Consider the following 20908-nt stretch of genomic DNA (forward strand, 5'->3'; position numbering starts at 1 on the left):
TTTAAAAAATATCATTTTTTTGTTGGGGCGATGACAATTGATCACAAAGCGAATATATTAACGAAGGATCCTTAATGATGACCTGCCAAGGGCTAATGCCCTAACTTGAGAAATGACTGAGAAGTGATCGAGGAAGGGGTTAGTTAGTTAGACGTCGTCTCGATAAACGGGTGAGATAATAACAGTCCTAATATCAGAAAAATCTATCGTTTTCTTTAATGGAATTAGGTGGTGTCTGATTAATATTCGTCAGGCATTACTGGAGCCAAACGTGCTCACACTTCTCAAATGTATGAATGAATACCTTTTTTGGTCTCTGCTTTATCTCCTATTTCTCTTAAGTAAACATAGACTCCCAATTTTGTTCGATTTTCATCGACTCTCCGACATAACGCTGAATATAAATTGCTAATCTAATCTCCACTTAGTTCGAAAATTGGTTTACATTGCACGAATAATCTTCGAATTTTATTATTTTTAAAAATATATTGCCATTTTATTTTGATTACCGGAGGCAGTTTCAAGCAAAATATGACGCATGATTTATAACCATAAGGTTTAAATTTTAAGCAAAATTTAAAACATTAAGCACAATTTATAAACAATTATGTAACAATTAGTAAATTAAATTTATATATTTGAGAAAATTAACAAAAAACACTTCATGTATTTAATAAACTATAAAAATTAAAAAGTTATTCTGATTTTTTATACCAATAACACGAGCTTTTAAACAAGTCTAAACTTAACAATAATAATAATAATAAAATTCTTGAAATTTAAAGATATTTCAAAAAATTAGAAAAACTGTTACAGTATATAGAATAAAAATTTTCAAGTATTTAAGCTTTAAAAGCTTTTTAAAGCTTTTTTTAAAGCTTTCAAGCTTTAAAAAATGCTAAAACAATATAAATTTTCAGAGGAAAAAAAAAAGCCTTAATTGGTACTTCAAACAACCTCAATTAATATTTTATTATCCAACCATTTAATTTTTTAATATAAATTTTAAAATAAGTATTTTAAAGAAGGAATTTATTTTGTATGTTTTAAATTCAACGTTAAATGAACGTTTCAATTGAGTATAAAAGACTTAATTTCGTGATTTCCGTTGCTTGTTTGCAAATTAAATTCTATTCGAAATACCTGAATGCCTGCTAACCGATATTCGCATTTCTTTCTCCTCACTTTCTCTTTTTTTTTTTTTCTTTTCTTTTTTAACTTAACATTTGTAACCCTCTTCTTTTGTTACAAACATCTATATATAAACTGGTATAATTCTGAGCTGTGACAAAAACTATCAACAAAAACTAATTTTCATAAATTATGGTCCTAAAAAAAAAATAATAATAATATAAATGTGATGCGTTCTACAAAATGAAGATCTATCATATACAGATTAATTCCAATTCTAAATCTGCATAATTTATGCATAAATTAATGATAATCATTTATTACATTAAACATTATATACATGGAAGCATTATAAAATTTGCCATCACAGCATACCTTATACTGCTGCTTTATATTCTACACAATATACAGCATTTCACTGCTTTACTTTAAACTGCTGCTTTATACAGTATAATATTCATTTAAAAATACGAAAAAATACATTTTAAAAAAAAATTCATTTTTTCATCACTTTAACAATTTACAAAATACAACTTTATAATTTACAAAATTTTTTGTTGTTAATTTTCTGGTTTTCTAAAAAAGTTATGCTCTTCTGAGAAACAATAGACTCATTAATTATATATTAATTAATAAAAAAATTCAACTAATCTCATTCAAATTATATAAATACAAACATACACACACACACACACACACACACACACACACACATATATATATATATATATATAATAAATCTTAATTAGTTCTTAATTAAAAGCGAAATTTATTGGTTAATATGGATTTCTAATTAATTGCTATAATGAAAAACTTAATTAAGGCAACATAACAATAATTAAACAGTGTATCCTGTCAATGAATAATTGAAGAGATGAATTTCTTTCTAATTTCGATTAAGAATTAATAAATAAAAAAAAAGAAAAAACTTCTTTGAAACCAACTAATTTTTTAAATTAAAATTCGTAATTGAAAGCATTTGGAAAACATGTGCTCCTAATTAATTTATTATAATTTTACCGGATTTTGTGCATTAATTATACTGATATAGGACTATTTGTTTTTTTTAAATAATTTCGTAATTTTGAATTAAAGTAATAATTAAAATATGTACAGTTTCCTTAAATCTGTATAATTCATTCACAAAAATAAATCATAAAAGTTCATAAAAACTGAAAAGATTCGGCTTTGGCACCTTTATGAAATTCAAAGTAAAAGTAGTTTCTATCTTTTAAAACGTTACAAAAAAATCAAGAATATCTAAATTTTTAAACGTTATATCACATTCTAACTTGAAAAGTTATTTATATTAATGATATTAATTTTTAAAATGTCTTTTAACAGCGGTAGAAATATGCCATATAATTTAAAATCTTAAAACATGTAAAAAGAAGACAGATTTTACGTAAATAAAACTGAAATACAAATTAACAAATTGAGCAAACTGATGTAGAAAAACAAGAAAGAAGCGAGAATAGTTTTCATTTTTATCTGCCAACCACGAAAAATGTAAAGATCCATTTATTGTAAACAGGTGTGAAGTCCGTTCGAGTTTGTGCTAGAATGAAGAAAACTCGTGAATGCTCCTACACAAACGCACCTGACCAGCTTCGGGGAGTCCACTTTTATCAAAATCGTACAATAGTTGTCTCTTATTGAAAGCAAGAACCCCTACCATCCATCACTTTAAACCGGACACCTGGACTTGTCAACGGTATTCATTTAACTAAGCTGGAAACTCATTAGGATTACGATACCCGATGACGAAAGAATACTTCACAAGTTTCGGGTTCGTCATCCTCTGCCGTCCCTTCTCTAAACACCCGAATGGTAAACGACCGGCACACCCCCGGGCTGGTAAACACCTCGTGCCATGTGGTTCGGTTGTTATGGCAACCAGACTACGGAAGCTACCGCCAGAGAATGCATTGGACAAAAGAAAAAAAAATTAAAAATACACTGCAATTGATTATTTCAAGAATGGACACGAAATGGTTGAATTTTCAGGGCATTTCGCACGCTGTAATTTCGTGGATTCTCTCCTCTGCCTCTCGATCGATTCGACTAGTTTAATGGATAAAAACTGCATTCATAAAAATCGTATTCCTCGACAAAAATTCTCTTCTGTACCTTTATATCGGAGAGCAAAGTAATCGCACGTGACCACGCCCGATACACAAGAGCACCGTAAATGCTTTTCACAGACCCATGACGTCGAAATCACGTGATCGAGTGAAAATTTTTCCCTTAAATCAAACGGCACGGTTTTGTTTCTTTCTCATGTTTTTTTTCTTGTTTCAATCGAGTTGTTGACCGAATTACCGCAGCACCCATAATATCCCCATTCTCTATAACCACATATGATATTTAAATGCCACCTAAATGGCTTCTCGTGTGGATGAAATTACTCAAACATTACGTAAATATTTATAAAAATTGTAAAATTATTAAATAAAGTTAATTCTAGAAGTTATAAAATTAAGGAAAAAAAGAAATTTTTAAATCAATTTATGTGACGATTCGAAAGGAGAGGAAGATGTTAGGGGTGCAAAAGGTTAATTCTGACATTTCTAAATCACGGGATGGGTGCAGAAATCGCATCTGCTCTACGCTGACACACTTATAGACCCAACTGGAAGTCTGGAAGGGAGAAAAAATCGAGAACAGATTTCTAAAAAAGAGAGAGGGAAGCCGACATTCATTACTTTGTTGCCAAAACTGGGAACCCTAACAAATGAACCACACCCATCTCCCTATTGTTATCGTTGGAAATCGTGAAATTAGTTTCCTATCTTCGAAAATTATCAGGAGAAAAAAAAACAAAAACTAATTATGCATTCATAGCATTAAACATTATTTATGTAAAATAACATTCGATGACATATTTAAGAAAACTCCTCGAATGTTCCCGCTTTGACAACGGCACATCTGGTAACATCGTTAGCTCGGATATTGAAGATTTAAAATTTCCATTTTCATCACTAATAACTCGCAAACTTTCATATATATATATATATATACCCATAAGAAGATAAGAAAACCTTACATTTACTAACAAAGTTAAAGCTAAAAAAACGAAGATGGACACAAATCATTAATGGGAATATTTAATAATAAGATTATGAATTAAATACTCCAGAGCGATTGTATAATTTGCAAGATAGATTGCAGCTCGTAGAAAAGCCGCACTGACGCTTTATCGACGTTAACCTTTTTTGCTATACTAAACACACTTTTAAATATAGATTCGAAGTCTTAATTGATAAAATATCGCAATTTACGATGTATGTAAATACATCGTAAATTGCGATATTTTATAAATTAAGCCTTCGAACGATCGCAATTTACGATATATTTACATACATCTAAATTGCGATATTTAATCAATTAAGCCTTCGAATGTGAATAGAATTACGCACTTCTTCGTGCGTAATTCTATTCTATCACATCTCGGCTAGTTACGTGTTTAGAATACATCAATTCGCATACAAACCCTAAGTCAATATAACGAAGGTCGCTTGCTATACTTACAATATTTCCAGCCAGTCGGGTAGATCCTTTGGTATTTCGATCAATCCACGTTTCGCACAATCGACGAACGATCCCAAACACGAACAAGATGAAGGACACAGACGATTCTGACAGGCAACAGACGACATTAGAATCATCAACCAAACGATCGTTCCTACGATCGCCGCCATGACAGTTCCCCCCTCGATAAGTCTTGGGTGACGGGAATCTTGCAACACACAACAAACACAAACGTCTTTCTCACCGATTCTTACGTCTCGCCGATAACATTATTAACTAATTGGACTACATACACGCTTTCCGGACGATTATTATGTACGATAAGTAACCCTTCGACCTTCTTATGTTTGATCTGAACATATTCGACACTAAACACCCACGTTTTATACTGGAAGATGGCTAAAGCGATCGCTCGCTTCTTATTGGTTTGGTCGGATCATGTGGTATTTAGGTAAGGTGTGGTTTCATTGGTCGATTCGTAACGAGTAGTTTCGGTCCTCTTAATGTAAACATTAAGATCGTGCTTCTCTGTTTATATGTTATCGGGAATTTTTTTAATCTTAATTTTTAACGTGTTAAAATATATTTAAATATATTAATTGAAATGAAATTTTAAATATTTAATTTTTGATAAAATTTATTTTGTGTTGAATTTAATTATTCATTTTTTTTTCTTATTTATTAGACAAAAGTATGTTTAACTTCCCTATTCTTTCTCTTTATTAATATTAAAAATTATTATAATTAAGTTAAAAATTATATTGTAATTTTTAATTTAATTATATTAATGTAATAAAGTAATTACTCAATGTTTAAAATTATATGTATACTGTACTGTACATATAATTTTAAATATTGAGTAATTACTTTTAAAATGTTAACTATGATTTTATTTAATTTTTTCCTAACTTTTTATACAAAAATATACTTAAATTCTCTGTTGTTTTCTCTCTAACAATATAAAAATTATCTATATGTATTTGTTAATTTATTGAATAATTATTTTAAAAATTTCCAATAAAATCACAATTTTAGTTTTTTGGGGAGGCTTTCATTATTAATTTTTTCCTTAATTTTTCTTATGTTTTTCATAGCTTCTACATAAAAACACATGTTTAAATCCTTCATTTTTCTCTCCGTTAATATGGGGAAAATAAATACATTATATGTTTCGAAATATTGAAATAAAATCAAGAATTTTTATAAAGATTTTTCTCTGTTAAACTTTTAACAGTAAATCATTCCAATTGTTTTAAGATTTAAAAAATATTTTTAAAAATTTGCTAAATAATTTTTTAATGTGACTTATTAATATTTAAATTAGACAAATATGTTAAATATTTTATCATCTGTATATTATTTTATATATTTAAAATAAATTATTATAAAATATAAGAAATCTTAATAATATGAATAAGTTATATTTTACAAATTTTAAATTTTTTTAAAATATAAAATATAAAATAAAATTTTTTATACACAGGATAGCCCAAAAGTCAGTTAGCCATTGTAAAGACTAAATTTCTGTACTGTATTACGTAAAAACTTTAGAAAAAGGTGTTCAAAATAGAATTCTTCTTGTTCAATATATAAATTAACACAAATTCAATATATAAAATACGAATTCAGTTTACTTGAAACAGATTGAACATTGTTAAATATACAGGATAGTCAAAAGTCAGTTAACAGAATTTTTTAAATGTTAGTACAAATTAAAAGCATTTTAATATATTACTAGAAAAGTATTTTAAAATAATTCTTACATCTTATAATACTTCGAAATTTTACTCCTCCCACTTCTATTTAACTTCACAGATTTTTCTTTAATATTTTTTTCCTGTAAGCATGCGCATTATCTTCCTGAAGATATTTTTTTCTGGATTTTTTCTTATTATATAACTCTATTATTATTTTTGTGAATATTACTTACATAACTTTAAAACCGATAAAAAATTTTTTTATCTTGTACTGTACATTGCCAAAACTATATATTTTAAATTAAAAGAATGATTTTAAATTTATAATTAAGTTATAATTTTATATATATATAATATTATATAAATAATTACTAATAAATTATTATTTCAACCATTTAATAGATGAAAATTTTTTTTGTTTGTCTACAGAATTCTTTCAGTATGTATAAACTCTTATTCTGCAGTAAAACGATAACAAAACTGCTTAAGTTAGACCACGATACAATATCTAAATTCTAAAATTGGCATTCTAATTATCAGTAATAATAAATGTAAGCAGTTTAGAAGTTAAACTTTAATCTTAAAATATATTTTTTTTTAAGATTTATAGATTTATACCTATTTAGTGATCATAAATAAATAGTGATATCTCAAATCTGACCTCTTTAAAGATAGCAAATTTTATTTAAAAAGACTTATAACCATTTTAACATCTATAAATTTTTTAATAAAATCAAATATCATTAATTTTTTTTATATATAAAGTTTAATTATCAACGTGTAAGTGTAGTAAATTATGATATGTAATACTAGATATTCAAGATGAGGTATTGTACATCAAAAAATTAAAATACTGTATATTCATGCGTTAAATATAAGAATTATCATAAATTATTATATTACAATAATATATAAGGCTAATAATTTATAATATTTATAAATATTTTTACGAATCATCATTTTATAATTTGAAGATGCTTTGTCAGTATAGAAACTTGAAATAGCGAGACGAACTACGGACTTTAAAAACAGCTGCGTAAGCATGTTACGTATCAGCCCATAACGTTTATTTAATATTTAAATGTTCGATAAGTTCAATAATAATAATAATACAGTAATATAGTCTTCGGTAAGTTTTAAAGTATGTAGAGTAATTGTCAGAGTTGTAAATACACGAAGGAACTTTAAAATAAAATTAAGTAATTTCTTAATTACAGCTGTTTCCAGTTAAAGTAACAATAGAACAATATTCCATATTGTGTTTAAGCGTTCAGCAAGATCTAGCTCATTTTCAGGGTCATTTGCAACGTCACGTTTTTCACAGCAGGATAGATTCAAGCTTAAAAGTTTCCTCCCTTACAAGATTCTATTGAGATTAAGCTTTACTAATCCAAAGAATTAAAGCCCGCTCACATATATTAAAAAAAAGTGGGAGCGGGTGAGTCAATACGTGTGTAAATTTCATAATGCCAGATGTGGTAAGAAAATCTTGCCCATTGCAATAGATTTAGAAGGTGTGACTCGGATAAGTTTAAAGAAAAGAATGAATTTTCGTTGTTTAAAATGTCTGGTTTTATTGAACGGTAAAACTTTGTGTATATATACGTCTATTCTAAAGCTTTGAGACAATTCTTTTTTCACCTGAAATAACACGGTTTTAGACAGATTTCGTGGGAAAAGAAATGTGTGTGTGGTTTAGTTGGGGTACATTGTTGATACAGAGGCCAAGTGTGAGGGTGGTAGTTTGGCTCCGAACTGCACCTGCAAGAAAAGGAACTGAAAAGTTTACCGTGTACATTTGTCAAATTGTTAATCCTATACAGCTGCGAAACGTCATTTGTTGATTGTGTTGACACGTGAGGAAATTAAATGTATTGTAGATAAAACGCGTATGGCTCATTAAAATATGGCAAATTAATAGTGTCAACAAACTTATTTATTAAATTACCGTTAATCTTTCTAATTTCGTTTTACTTCACGTTTATCTATTAGGCACATTTAATTTTAAAAAATTTACAGAAAATAAAGGAAATACTGTCTAACCAAATGACAAATCCTATATCAGGATTCAAACTAGAGTTATTTCCGAATTCTCGTTAATTGTCCTCCTTTTACTCATCCCTAATGTTCTTTGTGAAGCGGCACGCTTTTTGACTCATTCTCATTCTTGTAGTTAAATATAAATTTATCTTTTTTTTAGATCGAAATTTTAGAATTTATCTTTCTTTACACGATCTTCATCGATATCTTCCATACTATATCCATAAATAGATACACAAAAGAAAACCTGATAATTATCGATTATTCATTCGATATTCCTGAAATCTTCGCTTATTTTCTTTACAAAAACCGGTCTAGAGTTTGTTTATTTCATATTCAAAATCAAAATATATAAATCATAAAAGCTATAATTTATATACCATGTCAATTCAGCACTATTTAGCACTTCTAATTTGTAGAAGGAGGGAAGGAGGGAGGGAGGAAGTAGCGTAGAAAAAGCACATGCACGATCCTTATGCACGAGCACGTGTTGTAATTCATCAGCATATTGCGCAAGCGTGTTAAAGCTTCTACCCCCGCTATTTATTTATACAAAATAATGGCAGAAATGTCTCGCTTTTTTTCTGTCTTTTCTTCTTCTCCTTCTTCCATCCAAAGTTTTGGTCTTAACAGGTGCAGGGTCCATGTTTAAAATTTTAATGGTCTTATTCCGACTCGGCTATGTTGAGTCTGAGTTTGTGGTAAAAATAAATATAGAATAAGGAAAAAAAAAATAATCGTTGTAATATTAAACGAATAACGTGTTTAAAATTTCTTCAATTAGCCATAGTTTCATATTTTCTTCGTTCGTGACGAGAACCATTCGATGCACTTAATTAACATTACAAACTTTAAAGAACTAATTTTAAAAAATAATTTATTTTGACATTAAAATAAATTTTTAATACATTTTTATTAATTTAAAATTTAAATCACGAATATTCACTAAAAGTTTGCTTGCTTTTATCTAACTATAAGTTTATTTTTAAAAATAAAACAAAAAGAAATATTTCCGACGAAAAAAAAGGCGGCGTTTTAATCTAAATTGATGCAGCGCCATCTGTTAATTATTATCGATACTAAGAAATCAATGATAACTTTAATTAATATTAAAATAATTTTATCTAAAAAAATTAAATTGCGATTAAATTTAATTTAAATATAATTAAAAGAATCGATAAAATAAATGCCATTTTAATTGACAACGGTGTTAAAAAACAAAGGTTGAAAATGGCAACCTTTCACTTTCCATTATCATCAAAAGGATGTTTCAATCGTTCCGGTTTTAATGGGAGATATTTTGATAGAATATATTTAACCGAGTTTAAAAAAAGAAAAACACGTCTTGGATTATATCCAAGGATAGGTATCATCATGCTCTAATCATAGCACCTGTACTCCTAAAGACAACAGGAAGTCAAAAGGGGGTTTGTCATGTGACACTAAAGTGACGTTATATCACGAGCCAAAGTCACGAGCGCATTGCCTCGTGCCAGTTTTTATAACCCAACCGGTATCCTAGTCTGTTTCTATTATTTTAACAGCTAACATGATTTGATGCGATTGAAGGTTACAAATTCTTTTCGCCTTGTTTACAGCCAATCTCAACTCTTAACAAATTCACTTGGCGCATCTTTTAACTCTAATTTTTTTAACAAATTGACATTGAAAATGTTAAGTAGACGCTTTAAATTAAGAAAAGATGTTAACAGAATGCTTAAAAAATTACGTAAAATATCTTTAACTGACATCTTTTATCATTTTGTGCAAGGCCCTATGCAAACGTGTATTCGTGAGGCCTTTTCTGTGTAAGTTTATATAAGATAAATGTTGTACAGGATGTAGAATACTAGCTTATAATGGACTAAGACAGAGAGAATATCGTGTTTGGGGCTCCTAAAAGCACGAGGCCTTAGGCAAAACAGCCTCTGTTTAACGCGATGTTACAGAATGAATTGAAAAAAAAATCGCATGGCGTATTGTTTAACTGAGCTTTCTTAATAATTGGAATTAAGTGATAAATAGATCTCTAAACTGGAAAAAGAGTCCAGCACTAGTGTAGTTTTTAGGTTGTGCGAGGCCTCTTTTATACAATTTTCTATTGTAAAGATTGTATCAAGGTCCAAGATCTTAGCCAGTATTGGATTCTGAATACTGAACCAAGATCTCGTGTATAATATCTGAGGCCCCTAAAAACGGAGGATCTTAAGCAAATGTTTAGGATGCCTGTGCATAAAACCGCTACTGTCTAACACAATGTTACCGAATATGGTGGGAAAAAATTACTTGACTTCTACTTAGTGAAATATTCTAATATTTTAAAAATAAATTAGCATTGAAAACATTAAATAAGTGCCCAAATTCAGATAAGACTTTAATAGATTAAGTTAAAACTCGTAAAATTCCCATTCCCTACCATTTGTCTGCTAATGTTTTGTAACGTCAGTAGCTATTTATGTCGTTAACCAGATAGAGGAAGCTAATCTTATAATTCCTTGTGTAAATCTGTAAAGGTGAAGTTACTTAGATGCATTGTTTTATCCGCAGGAATAGAGAAAGGAAGCTCTTTACAGACCCCATCGCCGGTGTGTTTAGCGATTTAACATGTGTTGTATGATAAATCATCGTGGAGTTGGACCTACAACGAATGGGAATTCTTGTAGCTTGCTACAGGTGGGCCACTTTTTCGTGAACGTTTTTCGAATTTTCTCTCCGCTGGGTGTTTCCATTTATATAAAATGGGCGGTAACTATTTGTTTTAAGCTCAGATCAATCATCGAATTGACGAAAACTAGAACAGTATCCTTACTTAAAGTATGGCATTAATATTGAATTTTTAAAAAAATATTGTTATGAGATTTAAACGGTGATGAATTAAATGTTCTATTTAATTACAAGTTAACTGTTAAATACATTTTTGGGTGGTTAAAAATCTATAATTTTAAAATATTTAAATCATTATTAATTTAAACACGATATTTTAAATCAATAAAAAGTATTTTTAAGACGTTTTAGATAATATATACTGGTGGTCAGTTAACCGTGTTTTATGTGATTCAAATACATTTGTGAACATAAATAGTAAACTAAATTTGTGTAAAGAACAAGAAGGATCTCGCATTGAATAGTTTTTTTGGGAGTAACGAAGCATTTGGTAAGATAAAAATGGTTAACTTAGTTTGGATTCTGTATATTATTTTTTATTTATTTATTTTTTAAAGTTTTTAAACAGAACATTTATCAAAAGATTCATTTATATTCTAAATTGTTAAATGTCGTATAAAAAACAATGACTATTTCAAATGTTGAACTATTACTTTGTCATTTATACTAGATTTTATAATCAATCAAATAAAATTTAATTTGTGGCAGAGAAAAACCTATTTTAAAAAACTAAATTTGAATTTTATCCTGTTTGTTATAATAAAATAAAATTAATGAATCTTCAAAGCTGTAGAAGATTTCTTTTTGCTAGTTTGAAAGGGAACACCATTTATTAAACAAGCAATTGCAAAAGTAATAAATTACTTGTGTAATTACCATTCTAATGGTTGTAAGTAGATTAAAGTTGTGCTGATTAAATTGTTTATTACATTAAAAAAATGGAAGAAAAATAAATAAAAATATATAATTTACAATTATATATCAATATATATAATATATCATTTATAAAAGTACAAAAATTCATTTAAAAAATTAATTGTTTATTAAATTGCATGATTTATTTAATGTTTATATGTATTTAAATTTATGACTTTAATAAAATAAATCATAAATTTATTTTAATTTATTAAAAATTTAATATTAGAAGTCAATTAAGTTTGCTAAAAGACTATTAAATTATGGATTTTAATATGGAAAATACTATTAGACAATTAGTTTTTAAACTTAATTATAGCTTAATTTTAATAATTATCACTAAAATAAATTTTTAAAGTTATTTTTTGGACAGTTTTTTATTTAAATTATCGACTTAGACTAATCATTAATGTGAATATTATAGGGTTCAATTAGCGGCAAATTAACTACCATCCACCATCTGTCAGCATTGTTTAAATTATCGATTTTTCTTTCCTATTTTTGGTTATTAATCCAACCGTAATCTATTTTTAATCAATAATTTGGCACAATTTTCTATAAAAATGGTTTTTATTTTTTTAAATTTGGCTTATATACAAAATTTCTACTTAGTTACAGCGTAAAGAGTAACAGGTTCACAAACTATTTCTGGTGACTCAATATCCAAAATTACAGTTTGTACGTTACAACTGAGTTGTTATTCAAAGCTTCGTTGAGACATTTTTAAATAATTGGATACTTAAATTTGCTGACATTTTACGGTTACAGAGACTAAATAAACGAACTTATAAATTGTTTTAAGCATTTAAATTGCTTTTTAAGCGTTACAAAGTGCAGAAACGTTTAAATTTTGCAGATTTTGCAAAGTTCATATTCTTCCCAGTAACGTAGAATAGAACCTCGATTTATCGTTCTTATATATTAACGTTGCGATATTCCCAATGAAAAACGTCAAACAGACGTTTAACCCTACTGTTTAAATATTTTCTCCGTTATTCTGTATAGGATTAAGTACTGTTTCTTTACTAATAAGCTACAATAAGACCACGGTATTGTTCTCCCATATTAATGCAGCATTTAAATACTGGAGATGGGAGAAAAACGTTAAATTAAGGTTTGAGCTTATAATTTAAATGTTTCCTTATACTAGTATAGATAAAAATAAGAATTATTAACTTTATTCGCCATTAGCATACCTTAGAGAGAGAATATATAACAAGAATATAATTAATAGCTATCGGAAAAAATAAGTAGAAAACTTATGCAGCCTGTTGATCTTAATCGTGTGAGCATATTTTATAAGCGAGAACATTACCAGAAGGAGGAGTATTAGGGTGTAGCATAAATATAAGGCGTTACACGAACAATGGAAACAAGGAGTAATTAATGACATCCGAACAGTCGGTGCTGTAGGTTTAGAAAACGAAAGACGAGATGGGCGTGTATGTTTTTGCCTTTTCAAACCTTTACTCGATCGTGACAACTGGACAGAAACCTTGACTTTTAATCCACCTCCACACAACGGGTTTCTCTACAGACAAGTATATTAAAGAAATAATAATAATAAAAATGGAAACATGCAGAGTGCATGTCTAAAAGATTGGCTTTATGGATTGTGATGGATTTCATTAATAAAAAGCATTAGAGTAATCTTCAATATAAAAAAATAAGCATTATAAGACAGCATCACAGTAATTTATAGTCTATATTTTCATTTTTAATTGTTAAAAAAACGCCATTGTGTTTATTTTGTCTGTTTCTGCCTGTTGGACTTTTGAAAATAAAAATTGCTTTGTATTTATGTTGTCTGTCCTTAACATTTCTTAGAAGCAAAACGAACTAAACCGGTGAGTTTAGTGGGTGGTGCTACGAGAAAACGATTCCATTACATCAAATTTTACTTGTATAAATTTTTTAAAATTTAGTTAAAATCTACCATATTTTAATATTATTTTTATAATAATTTTTGTATCATAGAATGACGTTCACTATATTAATGATTCAATTCATATTTTACATAATTTAATATAAAAATATAATTAAAGTTCCGTCGATCACGTTTTAGATTATAAAATAAATAATTTCGAAATTTTAATATAAACTTTCAAATTAAAGTAATTATCTCTTAAAAATCCACTTAAGTAGCTCTAATTCGGCTATTTCGTGTAGGTTTTAGGGTTTAAAGTAGCCTTAAATGATTACTTTAAATAGATTTTCAAGGCTTAGAATAGCCTTGTTTAGACAAAATTTTGAATTAGGAATTATTATTCTTTAAAACAGTCTTCAAATACTCTTAATTTAAGGGTATTTTAAGACTATATTTAAGGCTTAAAATAAATACGAAAGAATAATTAAATATATTGTTTTATGTTTCTGGGCGAAACCATTTTTCGAACAAATGTTTGAAACGGAAATTACATCATCTCGGTCCGACAGATGGTTCGACCACCCACATCCCTCTCTCTCTCATCCGTCACGTTTTGTCACGAGAGGAGGAGGCCAATCGAGTGATTAGGGGATCCGGCACGCGTAACTTACGTGACGAGACGAACGAGAGAAAGACGAGCTATTCGACTCATTTGCATGAATAATAATGAGAAAAACATGAAAACTAGAATTGATAGAGTTGAATTAAGTGTTACGACATTGGTTATTATCTTGATGATTTATGAGAATATTGGCCTGTAACTAACTCGAGTTACAACTATAAAATATTAGTTGTTGCAGTACCTGGTGTCAAATAGTCAAGGGCTTTCCTATTGTTTATAGCGAGTATCAGTTTATCTTAACGACATTTTATTTCAAGGATCATCTATTGTTAATTTCGCTATTGACCCATGTAAATGGGAAAATGTCATTTGGAATAATCAACTTTGATTTTAACTTTGAATAATCAACATTTGAATTTTCAGAAAGTCATGCTAAATATATTCGAGTTTTATGCGTTACACTCGATAAAACTTAGTTTTATTTATTTATTTTTTTGTTTTGTTGATTCTAAACAAATTTGTTTATTGAACCGTGTAATGAATAACGACTCCGCATAGGCGCCTTGTTGGTAGCAAAGGTGTTATGTTGCTCAAAATACTGAGAGTATAGCATTACAAATAAACGTGCTCGTCTACCAGGTAACTGTATATGTTAACATCTCTGGCGCCAAAAAATTATGTATGAAATTCTTATTTAGCCCTCTCTGCTCCCCGAACGTGGGAATTTTTGAAATTCACCTACCTTTGAAATCTTACGAGTAGTTGGTGGAGAGCTTTCTTAATAAAATGCCCTAAACGAAAATTGAATTAGCCGGTGTTACACTAGATGAATGGGCAATTTTATTCGGAATTTTTCATTTTTGAACGTTCTTCGAATTCTGTCTTTACAAGAATGGCCTTAAAAAAAGAAAAAAACAAGATTGCATAAAGCCTATAGATTCAAGTTCACTTGACTGATCGAGGTTATTCATTACGTTCTAATAGGTTCTTCGGACCCTAACTTAAACATATGCCCTCATAGTGCATTCCTTTTTTGTACCTAACTGGGTTTCATTGTCCGTACAATCCTACAAAGCTCCATTCACAGGCTTGCATTGAACACATCACATACCTGGATAGGAATAGGCCTAGGGAGACAGAGAACGATTCTCTTTGAAAGCAGAATAAAACTTTTCTTTTGTAAACGAGTTAAATGGAACCGAGGGGAGAGAGAGATCGACTCACAAACGTCTTTCCTTCTACTAACGTTCGAGAAATGTTTTCACACGTCCGGGCGTCGGACATTCTAGAAAGCTAAAGAAGGCCGACACCTGCCCTCTCTACTCTCCTCCCCCACGTGCAGCCAGTTAGTCTGACATGGGAAAGGACGGTGCATTTGAGAAAGGCGACTCCATCCAACTGAGTAATTCTAGGCGGGATATACTATTCACAGTTTGCTACGAAAATATTGCTACACACATTTTTGACGGTCATGCAGTCAATCTGACCTTAAACCGAGAGAAACCGAAAACCTGATTTTAAGGGACCCGTAAATAAGCTCTAACCGAGCTTGTTTAATAGATCTTTTATCAATTCGGTTTTAGATAGGATCAAGAAGATTTTATCGCATTATCTCTTACACAATCGTTGTAATATACCGTTAAGTTAACAGATTTCTCTTGAAAGAATATAATAAAACGATTAAGTTATTATGTTTTAAAATGTTAGAAATTTTAAAAATTTTTTCAGTTTAAGAATTTAGTACTCAAAGTTTTGCCATTTGTACACCTGAAAGCATACAAACAATGATTTTAGGAGAAATCAAAGAGAACAAATGACGCACTAAGTAAAATTAATGTAGTTATTAATTATAGTAATAAGCAAATTTAGTGCTTACTGAAATTAATTAAAAATTATTTATCGTTATTTATTACATAAAAAAAATCTATTTTTTAAAATATTATTTGCATAAATTTTTAATAAACTGAAAGGGAAAATCTTTACAGTTTAAGTTTAATATTTCCTTTATTTTTATAACACTAAAATCGCTGATTAACTGACAAAATTGTTTATTATACATAAATAATTATCAATTTACTAAAAATTGATCCGATCGTCAAAACAGAAACCGTTTAACTCTTACTAAACTTACAGAGATGTTAAGAATAAATAATGGAATAATAAATCATAAATTCATTTAAATCATTCAATAAACCTCCAAATTCAGATATTTTATAATGCAGTCCTCTTATTAATGCATTAAAAAAAGGAACGTTTCAAAGGACATCCAAAAATCTAGCATATATTCTTCTTACAGTTAATTCCAGGATTAATTAACCCGTGATTAAGAGACGAATCTCCTTTTTTTATGAATAATAATTTTTTTAAAGGATCCATGATCATAATTTAAAAACGTGCAATTAAGAGGCACTCGTCCCACGTAATATGCCAATAAGAGTTAAAAATTCAGCACGAAGTCCACACAATTTGCAAGCGATATGGAGTCTGCATTTATAAATGTCGGGTCAGTAAACGAAAATGTCGGACTACTCGAGTTTTTCTAAACGTTAAACGGTCTCGTATATCATAGAACGTCATTTTAATTCGAACGACGACGCCTAGTCGGCTCTAAAGGTTGGAATTCAGACATAGAACCATCTGTCAAAGCATCCCGGAGGATGCAGGAAGCCGACAATCTGTCCAATCTGTCGACTGTCAAATCGAGATGATGACAAATAACTTTTCTTCCCGCCATTTTTACGTCAAATCCCTACATCCGGGATATTTCAAAAAAACACCATAGATCCAATAAAAGACTCAATTGCCGTTATGATCGGCTTATACTAGATTGGTGACTTCTTTAGAAAAAAAAAGTACGAGATTGGTGGTAGACTCAATTTTCTACTCTAGTAAGGTCCCTTATTGAAAAATGTAAAATCAAATCAAAAATAAGAATCTCCAACCACTACGAAATTCATAAACCTTTTCATCACGTGATCCGTCAATTCAAAAATGGCTGTCACGAGAGAACGCCATATTTACATTTTATTTATAAAAAGAAAAAATAATAATAATCATTGAATATTTGTATATATACATTTAAATTTTTAAATTATTAAAATTATATATAAACTTACTTAAGTGTGTATATATATATTTTAAAATGGATAAAATTTAAAAAAAAAATTATAAGTAATGGCATGGCATCGATCACGTTAACGTTGCCTCGATCGAATGCATCAATTTTTTTTCTTTTTTTTTTCTATCGTCACGGGGACAGGAAATAAATTTGATTCGTTGTCGTTTTAATAACATCATCAAGAATCGATCGTGATAGCAGTAAATGACCTTCTGTCACGTTATGTAGCGTTGGGTACAGCAGCACAGTAAATAATAGTAAACACGTTATAACCGTCGCAATATTAAAAGATATAAATTCGTTATTTCTATCCATCAAAATTTAATTTTCGAAATATAAAACAAACCAAAAATTATTATTAAATCGTTACAGTAACAATTTAAAGAAAACGCAATGGATAATAAAAGGCTTTAATGTGTTAAGCTATGAAATTATCGAATAGCAGGAAATTTTTGAACTTTTCTATAAAAATGTTTGTAATTTAATGCAGGTTTATAAACTGTCTTGGTTTTTACAAAATTACAAGCCAATCGACAACAGGAAATTGCATTTTTTTCGAATTACGGGATCGTTGAGAGAATTAGAATACCCTCGAACTCTTTCTATGTTTCGATATCAGTTTTATTTTTAGGCACCAGATGGCATGGTGAGTTATAACCTCGTCATTCATTCGGTTTTTTTTTTATTAAACTGTTTTAAGTGGATTTAAACTGTCGGTGGATTTAAATAGATTTCACTACTGAAATAATTATCAAGATTTTAAATACATTAAAGTTTTCAAATAAAAAAAAAACAAAGAGCTTTAGTTTTTTATAGGACTGCCATAGCCAAATTATAAAAAAAGACACTTAAGAATAGTTTTGATAAAAATAATATAATATAAATATTCAATGTATACAAGACTTATATTACAATGAAAGAAAAGAAAATATAAAAATAAGCGCATTACATATGGTAATTCTAGTTTTAACAAAAATTTTAAATTTAAGCCATAATAAAACGTTTTAATTTGAATTAGAATTAAATTAAATGATGCATTAACTACAGTGATTAACTTTTTTTTGGTCAACTGAAATGTGTTCAATAAACGAAAAATGTTGCAGATAATAGCCACTATCTTCATATAATAAAACAGTTATTAAAATGTAAATCCGTGCACAATGTAATTTTAGTAAATTTAAGTGTGTAAATATGATTTCACTTTTTTTTATTTGTTATATCTTGATTTATTTATGTAAAAACAGATTTTTTTAACATAGATTTATTTATTTAACGTTTTGGAATTCCTGGTAAAGACTCTAGACTCTTCATATGGAACTCTTCAGTAGAGAATTTTATGTTGAAACTTTATAAGAATTTTTATATTAATTTTGACATTAAAAATGTGACATGAAATTATTCATTTTAGTTTTCTTTAAACCTCTAAAAAATTATAAAAACTAAAAAAAAAGGGGAAATAATCTAGTTATATTAGAGGCATCCACTGAACGCTCTGGAAATCTTCACTAAAAATTTATTATGAAATCGTCTCACAAAAGTCTTCTTGTAAAATTATAAATATAAATTCCGTATGAAAAGTCAGGCGTGTAAAATTACTTGCGAACCTTACAAAACCTAAATAATATAAGACTATTGTGTTTTCTTTAAGAAATGCAAGATAAAAGTTCATAAGCAGCCCTTTTAATTTCGAGTAAAACACAGTTAAAATAGGAAAATACTTTTATTGAACATTTATAAAAAAGATTTTGAATACAACTGACGAATAAAGTTCATAACCGTATCGTTCTAAAATTAATTAATTTTTAAATTTTGGATGAAAATCTAACAGTCAAATTTAGTTTCAATAATTGAATCTTGAATATTTAAAAATATAAAAATATTAATTTAATAATTGAATACTTTAATAAAAATAAAAATGAAAAAAAAACTATACAAAAAGAATTTTATTTAACTCGATTAAAAATAATTGATTTTTAAATATACCAGTATATTAATACAGTATTAAAAATCCATCAATTTTTAAATTAATTAAGTTTTTTCCTTATTTTATAATTATTTCCTTAATTTAATGTCAAAAAACATTATAAAGTTAAGTATATATTTGAGTTTATAGGATGGTCCAAAAGCCAGTTAGCTGAGATATAGCAATGTTAGTTAATTGAACTAACTGATTTTCGAAATATCATGTGTATAGATCAAATTTATGAAAAACAAATTTAAATTGAAATAAAATAAATAATCGCACTCGCTAATTCAATACTATATTCTTTTTAAAAACTCTGATTTAAAAGAGCATATTTGAATTTCTTCCCTAGAATGGTAATGAGACGAATTATTGTGTCTTTGTTTCATCTTGACGTAACACTATTTGAGACGAATAAAAGATAAGGTAATAAAAAGATTTTATTCGTTTTACGTATTAAATAATCCAATTTAAATTCTGAAATCCCATTTCTTAGCATTTCAGAAGAATCTTGATTTGGTTCATCGACCCAAGAGTTCATCATCAATTCCATTCGGAGTTAGAACAAGCAATGAATGACGAACATTCATAAGCTCGTCACGATGTGTAGATCTAATTCATACAAGAAGTTAATTGAAAGACGTTAATGCAAGAATATGTTATTTTTGCGATGTAATAAATTCCTGATAACATGTAATAAACAAATTTGAGAAATAAAGATAATGAAAACTTTATGTATCGGTGTCTTTTATTGTAATACTTTTCGCAACTTTTATAGTGTGATTTAAAAATATAAATTCCTATGTATGAAAGTAGAGCATGTGGAAAAATGAGTTCTTTATTAATATTTTTAGTTCTCAATTACATAATAAATAAATATATATATACTGTATTCGTATAATTAATGAATAATGATGTATTTATATATTTATTAATTAATAGTTTTTCAGCGTAGCTGAAAAAATTAAGTTAAGGAAATGTTTAAAATACTTTAACTTTTTTTGAGAAAGTTCAAATAAAATATAACAGAAGAATACAATTAAACTATATAAGTAAACAGGATATAAAGATTTAAAAAAAAAACCTTTTCCAACTTTTCTTTCCTTTTCTACTTAATTTTTTTAAAAAAAGTTAATTATTTTTGTTAATTGTAAAAGTGTTCACCTAAAATTTATTTAAAAAACTTAATTCAACATCTTTAAAATTTCATTCATTATATGTCTCTAAATGTTCATGCCAAAAATAAACAGAAATTACATTATATTAAAAAAAAGTTATGACGAATTAGTAAAATTAATACGTATTACACGTCATCACCCTTTCCAAAGTCTTGCCATCTTTAAATTTATGTACCCAGCAG

At 28.2% G+C, this 20908-nt stretch overlaps 1 protein-coding gene and 1 long non-coding RNA gene across 3 annotated transcripts in view; one reads left to right on the forward strand and one right to left on the reverse strand.

The window, feature by feature from the left end:
• LOC136977425 (leucine-rich repeats and immunoglobulin-like domains protein 2) overlaps positions 1–5036 on the reverse strand; it is a 42901-nt gene extending 37865 nt beyond the window's left edge. The window contains exon 1 of the mRNA XM_067272907.1: positions 4663–5036. Coding sequence (XP_067129008.1) covers positions 4663–4832 — 170 coding nt within the window. The 5' untranslated portion in view covers positions 4833–5036. The remainder of the gene's footprint in view (positions 1–4662) is intronic.
• On the forward strand, positions 4976–20272 carry LOC136977445 (uncharacterized). Of its 2 annotated transcripts, none has more exons than XR_010881090.1 (3): positions 4976–5113; positions 19901–19974; positions 20045–20272. It is a non-coding gene; the product is annotated as an uncharacterized lncRNA (long non-coding RNA). The 2 variants fall into 2 exon arrangements; XR_010881091.1 differs by lacking the exon at positions 4976–5113 and adding an exon at positions 10839–11072.
• Positions 20273–20908: the final 636 nt, after the last annotated feature.

The sequence above is a fragment of the Centruroides vittatus genome, unplaced genomic scaffold, assembly GCF_030686945.1.
Source record: "Centruroides vittatus isolate TY-2023 unplaced genomic scaffold, ASM3068694v2 contig_459, whole genome shotgun sequence".
In the NCBI taxonomy this organism is placed as follows: Eukaryota; Metazoa; Arthropoda; class Arachnida; order Scorpiones; family Buthidae; genus Centruroides; species Centruroides vittatus.